This window comes from Lotus japonicus, chromosome 4 (genome assembly GCF_012489685.1).
Source record: "Lotus japonicus ecotype B-129 chromosome 4, LjGifu_v1.2".
Lineage (NCBI taxonomy): Eukaryota > Viridiplantae > Streptophyta > Magnoliopsida > Fabales > Fabaceae > Lotus > Lotus japonicus.
This window is the reverse complement of record NC_080044.1, coordinates 80,321,034-80,335,175: the sequence shown is the minus strand read 5'-3', so window position 1 is coordinate 80,335,175 and position 14,142 is coordinate 80,321,034. Positions and strand designations below refer to the sequence as shown.

The 14,142-nt window shown below is 37.6% G+C and overlaps 2 protein-coding genes across 2 annotated transcripts; both read left to right on the top strand.

The window, feature by feature from the left end:
- Positions 1–10,407: 10,407 nt before the first annotated feature.
- LOC130713441 (U-box domain-containing protein 40-like) lies at positions 10,408–11,049 on the top strand. The gene has a single exon (XM_057563207.1). It carries the CDS (start codon positions 10,408–10,410, stop codon positions 11,047–11,049), a length of 642 nt encoding a protein of 213 aa, XP_057419190.1.
- A 1,973-nt stretch (positions 11,050–13,022) lies between these two features.
- Positions 13,023–13,789, top strand: LOC130711705 (brassinosteroid-responsive RING protein 1). Its single transcript, XM_057561420.1, has one exon. The coding sequence runs from the start codon at positions 13,154–13,156 to the stop codon at positions 13,655–13,657; it is 504 nt and encodes a 167-aa protein (XP_057417403.1). The 5' UTR covers positions 13,023–13,153; the 3' UTR covers positions 13,658–13,789.
- The last annotated feature ends 353 nt before the right edge of the window (positions 13,790–14,142 follow it).

Genomic DNA, 14,142 nt, shown 5'->3' with positions numbered 1-14,142 from the left:
ACAAAGGTTAGGGACCAAAAACTAGATTAAGCCTTGTTTCTATTTCCCGCTCAAGTCCAATACTAGCATTCGAGTGAGTATGCTGGCCCAAGGTCCCCTTATAAAAGCTTCCAAGACCCTTGGGTTGCCTGGGGTTGCATAAGTATTAATGCTGCCAATTAAGTGTCAAGACTAAACCTATTAGAGAGGACACCGCCATTAATTCAGGTGGAGTTACAACCGCCTTCCTTATGGTGGAGGAGTTATGGTTTGATATCTAGCTCTTCATTATTAGGGAAAGGTTTAAAGATAGTGATCTTAGGTCGAGTTTAATATCATCATACTCGGACGGTACACAAATCTCCAAATCTTAAGTGATAAGTTTGGAGGACTTGAAGTGGAGCTTCTCCCACATATTGGATTTGAGGTCACCAACCTTGGAGGGTACTTAACCCTCCAAATCCTAAGCGATAAACTTAGAAGAATTATGTAGCTCATCTGTTATGCTAAGTTGAGTTCATCAAATCCGGAGGTAAACAACACTCGGTCATAAGCAATGAAGTTAGAGGACTAGAAGTGGAGCTCCTACCACATTCTGGCTTTGGGGTCTACCGACAACAATTAAATCTTTCTTTAAAATGATTTTTTGTGTTTTGGAACATTATGTTGGGCTTATTTTGCTATACTTTTGTCATCATAACTCGGGCCCATCCACAAGTGTAAGCCACGAAATCTCAGCCCAAATATGAATGATAGCATTTCACAAAATGAATAAAGACAATTGGTTTTGACCAAAAAAAATATATAGTTGGTGAGATAGTACATTTGTTCTAAGAAACTAGATTATTGAGATGAGAAAAATTAGTAAATTAAATCATGGTTATCTTTTCATATGGGTATTTTAAGATGGATTAAATGTCATATCACCGTAAAATTTATTTACACAACATCCGATTGATTTCCACTAAACTAAAATATATATTTTAATTTTCATTAAAATTTAAATGTTTTTAACTACATGACCATTTCAAAAAAAAAAACTACATGACTTACTATGATTGACTTACTAGCATTAATCATTATTTTTGAATTATAACCTAAAAATTGAATACACAAGTGAACACTACATTGATCAGTAATATTATTGTTAGTTGGGACTGAAATTTTAGTTTGGTACTTTGCGACAACTCTATCCAACACTAAAATGTTAAAATTATCACCAACGCTAACTTTAAGCTAAAACTACCCTTTCTAGCTAGTAGTGGATGGATCCAAAAGAAAGAACTCCAATTAAACCAAGAAGCCACAACCTAGCCATTTTCTTTCTTTATTTCTTTTTTATATATCTACTTGTGCACTTCGTTGGAACGCGTCAACAAATTATATATCACCATGATTCAAAATATGCTAACTAATGAATCAAAAGCCAAGACCAGAGAAAAAAGAGTATTGAAATAATCAAAAGAGAGAACAACGTACACCACACTCACAGACATTGGTTACTCATGAGTAGGTTATTAGATAGAGCTTTAACTAAATTAACAGGGCAAACAAAGACCTTGGCTGGAAGGATGTGTTGGAAAGTTATCAGTTTGCATAAAACAAACATTCATTTAGTTGATTTAATTAATAAAATCTGCTCTAACTCTTTGGAAAAGATTCCACTTATACTTTCACGGGTTCAGTCCCACGGACAAAACGTACGGACAAAGTAACATTTTGATTAATGAAATGTTTCAGAAGTAAATTCAAATCCGTATGCTACAACGATACAAGTATTAAGTATATGTTTGAAAATTATTCTACTGTTAATTCCTAATTCTTAATGCTGAATTAATTCGGGAGATAAATTTCCTTGAGTAACTACTAAATTTTAAAATTAACTCATAATAGGAGGAAAAAGTTGATCCACATTGAATAACTTATGAATTTTAAAATTAAAACAAACATTGTGTTAATCTGTAGCGAAAACCACCATGGAACAGCCTCCTTATTTCAATTTCTATACTTACTTTCTACCAACCTTGTCTACAAAGCAGAGCATATAATATACAATAGAACAAACACAGTGGTAATTTAAAAATTATGAGTTTTATAGTAAATTCTACTATGATATATAGTACAGATTATTATGGGTGCTCACTAGGGTAGGTAACTTTTTTTTTGGTCCACCGGTGCTCCATGGGCATTTTAGACTTTACATTCAGGGGCTTTTAGACTTTTCCCCTTCTCTCCTTCTCCCTCTCACTCTCTCTCCTCTCACTTCAATCATCTCCAACAGCACCCTCTCATGGACTCTTTGTTTTCTCTAACCCCAAAACTCTTATCATTGAATTGCAACCCTCTTCACCCTCTTCTTCAAAATTAACCCACTATCACTATGTCGATTTCATAACAACTCTATGCAGGAACCAATACTCATAACGTTATCTCAAAACTCTTACTAAATGAAACCACAATCCAAATAACACTTGAGAGCAGCAAGAACCCAACAAAAAAAACTAACAGGACAAACTTTGCAACATTACTCTATAAAGATCAACTAAGCTTCATGGGCATCCACAAGTTCAGATTTTTAAGACAGTTTTTGCATAAACTTAACATCAATTTCAAGTTTCAACCTCGCAAAACAGAAACTCAAGATTCAAGACCTGAGAATCACAAATCCCCAACTTATTAGAGAGCTTGCTGCAAGCCTGAGAATCACAAATCCAGAAATCAATCGTTACATTTCTGCATAGAAAGGAAAAAGGAAAAATGGTGAATGGATTTGGGAACGAACGGTGCGACGGTCGGGGATGCAACCGGCGGCGACGAGGAGCTCGCCGATAGCATCGAAGGCGCCTTCACCGTCGAGTCCGAAATAGAAGTCGTCATCAGCGAGGACGTTGACGATGTAATCGACGATTGGCTCAGAGAACTATGTTTTCTCCAAAAACAAAATCTAACAACACATTCAGCGCTGACAGATCTAACCCAGATCTTGCTTCAACCCAGAACTTGCTTCACCTTGGCTCTCCCTGATCTCATCTCTGTCTTTCTCCTGAATCTCTCTTTCTCTCACAGTGTCTATATTGCAGATGTGGTTTGAAAACCCTGGTTCTCTTCTTAGACACATGGCTTTGGTACAGAGGTTGGGAAGTGAGGTTATGGTGGGGTATATGACAAGGTTGATGGAGGCGAAGAACCTCGTACTGCTGCGGTTAGGGTCACGGTGGCTGGAAGGTGGTGCTGGGTTCTTGCCTTGGTGGTTTATGCGTTCTTGCCTTCTGGTTTCTGGGTTCTTCCTGTGGTGGTCAGGGTCAGTGAAGATCGGTTGGGAAAGATGAGTTTCTCATTTACATTTTTGCCCTTTTATCATCCATTAAATCCTGGCCATTTAATTGAAAAATATTTTAAGATGCTAAGATCTAATGGTTATAAATAATGGAGCACCGGTGGACCAAAGAAAAGGTTACCCACCCTAGTGGGCACCCAGATTATGTCTTCACTTAATCCATTGTCAGTAGTTCATGTCCTTTGCTTTTATTTATTTGCTTAGTGTTCTGTGTATGTCCTAGTAGACAGAGAGGTAGGCACGAGATTAGTACCTTAAACAACATGTACCTTATATAACAGATACGATATAGGACTTTTTAGGTTATAGGTATTTGTTTTACATGCCTTCATGAATTATATATGACAGAATGATCAAATTGATCATTTATCATTGAAATGTTGGATGCAGAAAAGTTAGTTATTTTATTTAGGAAATATTTAATACAGTGGATGGTTGTGTAAAATTTTAGTTAAGTTAATCAATGTGCTCAGATAAAACGTTGGAAGTAAAAGCGGTGCTTGCTCCGGTGCCCCAACATTCAGACGAGTGTACCATACATTAGTGATGTGGGCCAATAATATTAATACATCTGTGTTGACATGGATAAGTAAGTGGTGATTGAATATTAATTTTAAACAATAATGTATTGACCCTCGTATTTTTTAGTTTTGTATATACAACCCACATATTTTTTATTTAGTTTTTAATCAAGCACTTCACTCTCTTCTCATCTCCTTCTTCATCATAGAATAAACAGAGCATGTCCAAATTAGGTTATCACCCCTGTTTCCAACCACCGCACCACCACCCTTCTTCTTCTTGATTGGGTCGCAAATCTTCCAACATCGTCCAGACTCCAGATCTGAACCGTGGTTCACCAAGCTTCGAATCAGCCTCCACAACCAGCACAAACCCAGAACCAAACTCAGAATTGAGAGATCGGTAGATCGAGAGAGACATCGAGGGAGGAGAAAGAGGGCTTCAGACGGTGATAAAGTTTTGAACAAAACAATGATAAAGTTTCGATCTTGTATGTTTCAATTTGGAACAAAACCTCTTAAGAACAAATCTTCAACTTTTCTGGGTTTCATTCAATTTGTGGGTTTTCCAATTTTGGGGCAATTTCTTGGTTTCTTGAGGTAGATTCTCACTTGCAATTCGTTGGGGCAAATTCTCTTGGAGCAATTTGTGGGTTTTACAATGACTCAACATAGGTCTGTTGTCATTATAATTTTTGCTGTACACATAAAGGAATGGCTTGCGAGGCTGCTATATATATATATATATATATGACAATGGTGGTGCAGCATTACAGATTTGGATAATTGTTGCAAAGGAGGGTGGGGCAAATGACAATGGTGGTGCAGCATTCCCTTTGTTCCTGGAAACTATGATACTTCAATTCTCCTCTTTCTTTCCCAGATTTTGATCATTTTGATCATTTTGTAAATGTTGTTATCTTTTGGGGCTGATACATAGATTATACGTAAATAGAAAAGTATTTTGTCGTATATACATAATTGTTACGTATGTTGCATTTTTTTTTTAAAAGTACAGGTGTTAAATAATTAGTGGTACAACTCATTCCTGTAACATGCCCATAAAAAAATTGCTTGTACCACAGTAAACGCCAGTAAAAGCTAACCACTTAACTAATATTTTACGCAGTATTTTTTTACTCTATAAATAAACTTTTTAGAATTCTCTACACTTTAAGAAACTAATTTTACCATTTACTCAATATATAAATTGGCGGTTGATTAATTGGTTTCTTTGCCAATTGCCATAACAATGCCAGAAGAATGGCGGCTCCCATTGCAGTGAAATAAAACACTATTAGCAATATAATGTAACAATGATTAGTGTTACAAATGTCCCAAAAGATGAAAAATAAGGACACATGGAGAACTAAAAATTAAAGTGCATATATATAGATCGATGTGGCCACCATTTTATGGCTTCCAACATTTTCTGTCTCCATCAGCAATAATCAACGTGGTCTCACATGCGAAATGTAAGTGAGTTCTGGGAAAGATAATGTACACACAGTGACGACACAAAACTAATTGTGCATATGGTCTCATATGTGCAAGTTGGTGCTGTTTGTCTGGTAAACTTATTAAATCTTTTGGTTTTAATTTGTCCATTGTGATGAGGCAGAGACAGTATCTGACAAGCATATTGTGATGCACTGATTATGTGCTTCTTCGGGTTTGAATTTTCACTACTTTTAACCTAATGGCAGGCAACTAATTCTGGTGCTTTTAGATCAACCAATGGCGACAAGGCCCTTTAACCTGGGAATAACCAAATTGTCTGAACAATGAGCATTACTGATTACTCTGTTGTGAGATTGAGAATCAATTCAAAAGGAGAAAAAAAATGCAAGTGGGAAGTAGAGGACTAAACATTGGTATTTAGCCTCCTAACACCAAGTGATCAAGGCTGGATTTAGCTGGCTTAATGACCTGTTAATCTTATCCTCCATGTCCATGCCACAGGGCATGCATGACCGAATAAAAGCTTCAATTTTTTCTTTTTGTTTTAGAGGGGTATATACTTTTCCATCTGATCACTAACATCACTGATTAATTTAACTGGTTGAAAGTTTAAAAATTCTTCTATAAATATTGCTATATAAATCAATTCGATGATAAAGTTATACAAATTATTTTTAAGTGTTAGAATTAATTCTGAATAAAAAAATGAGCTGATTAATTGAATTACGCTAGTAGTGATAATTCTCTTCATTAAAATGATTGTCATATCAGATATCATTTCTCATTCAAAATCAATACAATAATGTAGTAAATTCTTCATTGAATTAAAAATGAAAAGAGATGAAATTGAATTGTTATGGGTTGGATAGGGAGATCAGATAGGAACTCCAGTTGTGGATACCAGAACAAGACAAAGGGAAGCCAATTAAGGTGGTAATGTATTTGTGAAAAATGAAGTGTGTGAATAATTATATTTAGTGATTGAGGAACATGGGAGCGGAGCAATAGTTGTCTTGGACGCATCAGACACCATGTCAGAGAAGATTAGTCTTTAGCACTGTAGAAGGGGTGGTCATATATGATACTATGATAGTATATAGAACCGAGCCCTGGTCCAGTTTCTTTCTGGCCACCTCTTTCTTGTCCTCTTTCAAAATATTCTACCCCGTCACGACCCTTTTCCCATTTGCCCCGTCTACTTTGATTCCTCTGTATTCTCTACTAAAAAAAAGTTATCAGTTAATATTAATTTAGTGAAAAAATGATGTAAAATGGTTATTTAAAACAGGCTTAAATAAGTTTTTGGTTCCTAACCTTTACCAAATGCTTGGTTTTCGTCCCTCATCGGAGTAAAGGTGAGTTTTAGTCCCTAACATTTGTCAAAAGATTTGGTTTTGGTCCCTCCGGAGCTTTGGGTCAACGCCGGAGCTCCGGTAGCCCATGTGGCATTAACACGTCAGACTAATGACGCCAGGTGGAATAAATTTTTTTTTTAAATTAAAAAAAATCTCTCCTTCATCTAATTAATCTCTCTTCACTAATCTGGTACATCATCACTTTCAACAACAACAAAAAAACTGGTTCATCATCATCTTCATCCAGAAGCTATCACCTTCATCCTCAATTATTGATTTTCACCAACTTTCTAACCAAACAATACCAGATCCAAACATTTCAAATAGATACACTAATTAAAGGACGAAGACAGATGAGATGGGGGCACCTATATGAACCTGCTACAGTCTTGCATCCCGGTCTCCAAATCCCTGCACTTCCCTCACGCTTGCAAGATCTTCGAAAGCAAAAGCTCATCAGGCAAGAAACCATGTTGCACCATGTCATAAAAGAGATGAAGGAGGAATAACATCTCCAAACTCCAATACCAGACTGAATCGGGATTCTTCCTTACCGCTGCTTGTTCCACCGCCATCACCACCGAGCTTCGACCGCGCCGCCACGGCAGGGGTGTCGCGCCTCCGCCGGAGCCATCACTGTGGTCGTGGGTCTTCTCACCCTCGATCTCCCTTCCTCCATCATAGTCTTCTTCCTTCACGATCTGCTTTGCCTCTGAGACGAGTTCAAGATCCATCCCTCTGTCACCTCTGCTTCATCTCATTTTTCTGATTTGGGTATGGATTTGTTTGGATTGGCTTCATCTTCTGTTTGGTTTGGCTTCATGGTTTGGGGCTTGGATTTGTTGAGGAAAAAAGAGAGCAAGACACCTTATGTGTGTGAAAGATGGGTTTTGCTAAAAAAAATTAGGGTGGGCAGCAGATTGGGTTTCGGGGAGTTTTAGAGGAGCTGCGGGTGGTGTTGGGTGAGAGGGGTTGGCGGTGGTGGTACTGGCGGGGGGCGGTGGGGATTCGTTGGTGATGGTGGTGTTGGGTGGGAGTGGGATGAGAAGAAGGAAGAAGAAGATGAAGGGAATTATGGGTGCCTGGGTTTTGAAGATGAAGAAAATGGTTAAATTTCTAGGTTAGAAGAGAACTTCTAGTGTTTCCATTTTAATGAATTAATGAAATTAATTAGGAGGTAATTAGGTTTTTATTACTGAGGTTAATTCTCATCTGTTTTTAATTTAATTTTTTTTATTTCCACCTCACCTCATTAATCTGACGTGTCAATGCCACATGGGCTATCGAAGCTCCGGCGTTGACCCAGAGCTCCGGAGGGACCAAAACCAAATCTTTTGACAAAAGGTTAGGGACTGAAACCCACCTTTACTCCGGCGAGGGACGAAAACCAAGCATTTGATAAAGGTTAGGGACCAAAAACTTATTTAATCCTTTAAAATATAATTATCCTTTTTCTAAATCCAAAATTTTAATACATTCTAAAACGGTGCAAATTTCATCTCTTAAAACTTGAGAGCTCATGATGTGTAGGGGTTCATGGAACGGGTTGTGTGACTGAATTTTCACACGACCCTAATGAGGTGCGAGTTTAACATAAATCGGACCACGAGAGGACGGGTCTAAGTTGGCCCGAATAAAAAATTACTCCATCCGTTCCTTAATGTAAGAACCAAGCAACCACTTCACACCCTTTAAGAAATTTAGTTAATCTAGATAATTGCATTAAATTTGTTCTCAATTTATATCAACTTTCCAAAGTTGATATATCAACTTTCCAAAATTTTAATACATTCTAAAACGGTGCAAATTTCATCTCTTAAAACTTGAGAGCTCATGATGTGTAGGGGTTCATGGAACGGGTTGTGTGACTGAATTTTCACACGACCCTAATGAGGTGCGAGTTTAACATAAATCGGACCACGAGAGGACGGGTCTAAGTTGGCCCGAATAAAAAATTACTCCCTCCGTTCCTTAATGTAAGAACCAAGCAACCACTTCACACCCTTTAAGAAATTTAGTTAATCTAGATAATTGCATTAAATTTGTTCTCAATTTATATCAACTTTCCAAAGTTACCCTCCACTCATTATTCTTAATTTCTATGCATCATTAATGCTATTGCAAGTAGAAAGAGAGAGAAATTCAATTAAATAAGGGTATTCTTGTCCAAAAATAATTAATTCTCCACGAACTCCAAGTTGGTTCTTATAAAAAGAACCAAATGCACTTTCTATTTGATTATTATAAATAGGAACGGAGGGAGTAAATGTCAATATCAAATCTTATAAAAAAAAATTACAGATATTTATCATAATATAAAAAACTAACTTTTAATCATATTAATGAATTACGTACATAAAACTGAAATTTTGCATAACAAATTATTAAACTAAAACCGACTATTAATGAAATTCTACAAAACTATGTTTTGAAGCTAGTGAATGATAAGTGTTTGTGCAATATCTTAGATTCGACTTTCACTCAACCTTTAATATTTACTGAGTCAAGTAAAAAAAAAAAAACTTAACTAGATGCGAGTTTAAATGATATGAAGTTATGAACACAGTTCAATTAATAGACAAGGTTAGGTCGGTCGATACACCCCTATCCCTATGATGAGGATTGGATGACATTTTAACTCATGCAGGCTGCAGCAGAACCCTGACCCAACGGCCAGTGATATGACTGCTTTCACGGGTTGCTGGCCATCAATTTCAACGCTATTTGGAAATGTGGACCTCTTCCTTTCCTACCTAGCTTTGCTTTGCTTTAATTATTGGATGCTACTCATCAGTGTGAATTGGTTAACATATTATTGACACTCATTATTTACAGTGCATGAAAAGGATAAAAGTTGTTAGGGACAGTCCCAGTGTTGTTTGTTTTATGTCCCATCAGATAAATGGAAAAGGATAAAATTCAGGAGACACGATCTGAAATTATTTAAGCTTGTTTGTGATGCGCACCAATACAGAATTGACACCCAATCCCGTGAATAGTGGTGATGCTCCATCTTTCGTCTTTGGTTTATTTTAGCTTCATAGGTGCCGCTATCTTAGCTTCTTAATTAGTGGGTTCCATTCCAATGGTGGTAGTGGTACCACTTATCCTCACTTTCATGTACAAGAATGTGACATTTCAACACCATCACCATCCTCGTCTCAACTCTCAACCAATTCTTTACCCAATTAATTGATCATCCATACTTGATCACCATTCAATTTGTAGCTAACGGTGAAAAAACAAGCACAATGGTGATTTATAGAACACTTAATATTGACAGATTACTCCTAAAAAATACATTTAAGTTTTCAATAGTCACAAAGTGTAAAATGTAGTGAAAACAGGGATAAAAATGAGTGTTTAGAGAGATAGTTATTGTTTTGTTACCCGCTAATATTTTTTTGGCTTAATTCCATTTTGGGCCCCTGATGTTTTAAAAATGAGCGATTGGGGCCCCCCGTGTTTAAACATAGCGGTCAGGCACCCCAACGTTTCAAAAACGTGCGTTTCAGGCCCTTCTGTTAAGTACCGTTAGTTTGACCAAACGGAGTCAGTGACGTGGAATTTCTTTTTCATTTTAACATTATATTTTTTACCAAAAAATTCCCCCCCAATTCACCAACCCGATTCCCCCCAATTTTAACCCTAATTTCATCCTAATTTAGCAAACCATGGAATCTTCACCCCTCACCCTCAACTCTCTGAACAACTTCTTCAGCAAAACCAACAAGATTTAACTGAGTTGAAGCGGATGGTCCACAAGAAATGGGGTTCACCAAAAGCAGCAAAAGAGTCTGAAAAATTCCCAGAACCAATCACTACCCCAAGGCTGAAGTGGAAGAAGCTCTTCTTCCACAGCATCAACCCTTCAAAACCCAACAGCAACAACAAAACCCAGAACCCTCCAGAAGAGTTCCTCTGCCCCATTTCAGGTTCCATCATGGCAGACCCTGTCATCGTCTCCTCCGGCCACTCCTTCGACCGTGCCTCCGTCCAAGCCTGCAAGGATCTCAACTTCACCCCTCAACTTCCTGATGGTAACACCCCTGATTTCTCCGTCGTCATTCCCAACCTTGCCCTCAAATCCTCCATTCTCAAATGGTGCCAAACCCAAACCACCACCGCACCCAACACCGCCACCACAGAGAACCTCGTTCGCACACTAATGGCTTCCAAGCCGCCACCACCAAAAGACCCACCTGTGAATCTCTTCACCCGCGCAGAAACTCAAGTCCCTCTGCGACCAACCCACCTCTACACGAGCTCCGAGGAATCCATAGCCACCGCAACTTCATCATCAACCCCGCCACTGCAATTCTCAACGCAACCCAGTTGCTGCTACTCTTCCCCTTCCTCCTCTGAACTCGAACCAGCAACAACCCCAGAAGAATAAGAAATCGTATTTGAATCGAACGAGCTTCTTCCTCGGTTCTTACTCTCCGCGCTTCTTCCCCCCTTCTCTTTGAGCTTCTTCCTTTCTCCTTCTCTTCGAGCTTCTTCTTCTCCCCTTCTCTTCTTCTTCATCTTCCTTTCTTCAATTAGGTTAAAATTGGGGGAGGGGAATCGTGTTTCTGATTTGGGGAATGAGTTTGGGTAAAAAATATAATGTTAAAATGAAAAAGAAATTCCACGTCAATTAATGAAAGGGGTTCCGTTTGGTCAAACTAACGGTACTTAACAGAAGGGCCTGGAACGCACGTTTTTGAAACGTTGGGGTGCCTGACCGCTACGTTTAAACACGGGGGGCCCCGATCGCTCATTTTTGAAACATCAGGGGCCCAAAATGGAATTAAGCCTATTTTTTTTCAAAACAAGTATCATCACCTATTAAAGCTAACCAAAACAACAAAGGAAATTTGAAGTGTACAAAAAAAGAGAAAGAAAAAGGACCAACATTACAATTTACAAGTACAAGATACCCCAATAGCAACTTAATTGATTAAAGAAACATCTAAGCCATTGCTTTCAATAGAAGAACATGACATGTTGCTGTAAGAAAAAGAAAAAAAAGAACATGACTTGTTTCACTTCAGCACCAAATACCTACAGTACAAAAATGGAACATCTTGCCTAATTCTACCAGCAGCTTTATGATTCATTATTGCTCACACAATATATGTGAGTTTGCTTTTGTTGATTTCCCCTATATTGTTTAATTAACCAAGCTAAGATTCATATGGTGTGTTTCTCACGCATGCTAACAGTTTAAACAATGCTTAGGGAATGAGTCGAGTGCGTCCAACGATTTTAGAGCAAAACTCTCTCCATAATCATGGATCACTGGATGACTCACGCATATTTTGTTGCCATTATTGAAGCCGATACTATACTCTCCACTTCCCGCAAACATTATCACTTTATTTTGTATATTGTTTAGGTTATTGGAAAAGTAGAATATCTTTTTTTTTTAAAGTGAAAAGTAGAATATCTCGTTATATATATAAGTATATAATGATGTAAATATGGGTAATATTTGATATATATAAATAAAATAATATTCAATTTGTTTGAATTTCAGTTTTTTACCGATTTTTGGACTTTATTGAACATGATCAGTTATGGACAACCCTGCCCTAGCTAGTTAACATGAATAGTTATTTTCTATGTTGAAAATTAAAATTTAAATACTTGTAGCAATATGCTCTTTGAGTACAATCTTTGAACTATACATAAGGAGTTCAAGGATTGAGGGGCTAGGGGAATAAGGTGCTACTTTTATATAAAAATACACATATTACTAGTAATTTGTGATAATTATATGTAAAAAATCATCATTACAACTTAATTCTCGAATATTCTTTTATTTTATCCTAGTACAAAATGTCACTAAGACTAAATTAATAAACTTTAGCAAACATTTAAGAAATTGATAGAAAAGGGCATAACTGAATTACTAATGAATTAAACAAGCTTAAGCGTTTTGTTTTAATTAAAATTAGCACCTTTTTTTTTTTTGTTAGAGCCTTTTTATAGATGGGTGAGCCACACATAAGACAGGTTAGTAGTTAAAAGGTGGATGATATATATTGAACGATCTACTAACTTTTCTTTTGCTGGTCATTAAATTATTAATTAATTAAATACCAATAACATAAAACACGAGTTGTAAATCGCTGGGCTCCTTAAACATTTAGTACAATCTTTGAAGGTATGTATGGATGTAGAAGGATAATTATGAGATATATTCACAAACATGATCTTCAAGACTAGAGATGATTAATTTCATAGTTGTCGGTTTTATAATCGGTGAATAGAACCAAAAAATAATAAATTTTATATTGAAGCAGTCCCATTCCCAATTGAAGGAAGCTACAGTGATAGTGTCATAAAGGCAAAGCCCAGTCTTGGCATTTCCACACCAAACTCTGATTCTCAAGAACTCACTCCTCTATATAATTCAACCCAACCCAACCCACCTGTACTCTTGCTTTCTCTCTTTCAATTCACAAACACAACACACACAAACAAAGAAGAAGAACACCAACCACAATTATCCAATGGGTTTTCCAGTGGGATACACTGAGCTTCTCTTCCCAAAGCTCGTTCTTCAAATCCTCTCCTTGTTGGGTTTCATACGAAAACTCGTCTGCACCCTCTTCCGCTACCTGGGTCTCCCCGATTTCCTCGAACCCGACATTGTCTGGCCCGACAACTCGACCCGGATACCCGAATTCGAGTCGGTGTCAGCGCTTCTCATCCGGGAAATCCTCCCCGTGGTGAAGTTCCGGGAGCTGGTGGACCCGCCGGAGAGCTGCGCCGTGTGCCTGAGCGAGTTCGAGGAGAGCGACGAGATCCGACGATTGGCGAATTGCCGACATATCTTCCACCGGGCTTGTCTGGACCGTTGGATGGGGTACGATCAGAGCACGTGCCCACTGTGCCGGACACCGCTCATACCTGATGAAATGCAAGGTGCTTTCAATGAGAGATTGTGGGCTGCTTCTGGAATCCCTGAATTTCCCCCTGAATATCATCATCATCATCATCGTGTTCTTGCTTAATTTTACTTCTTTTCTGGGGAAGTGAAGGGATTGTAGGGTTGTTTTCATTTTTTTTTTTTTGTGGATTTTGTATATATACAGAACGAATTGAAAAGATGAGGATTTAGTTAATTGTAAATCGATTTTTATTCAGATGAATTTTGTAGATTTCAGATCTGGTTGTTGTTGCTAATTCTGGTGAGAGTTTTAACTTCCAATTATCTCATGTTTCTATCTTGATTTTTAATTTGGTTTGTGCTTTGAAATGCTTACCAATTCTGTGTGTTTGGGAGAAGAGTTGTGGTTGAGCTATGGTTCATTTACAAACTCACCCGAAGGTTAACTCGAGTGGTAAGAGTTAGAGGACATGAAAATTTGAGAGGGTAAAGGGTGAAGAGTTCAGGGTTCGAACCCTGAGGATAACTAATTTACTAACATAACTAACAATTGCCTATAAAAGAAAAACTTAATTTTTACGTTCACTTTAAAAGAGTGTGAAAACAGCT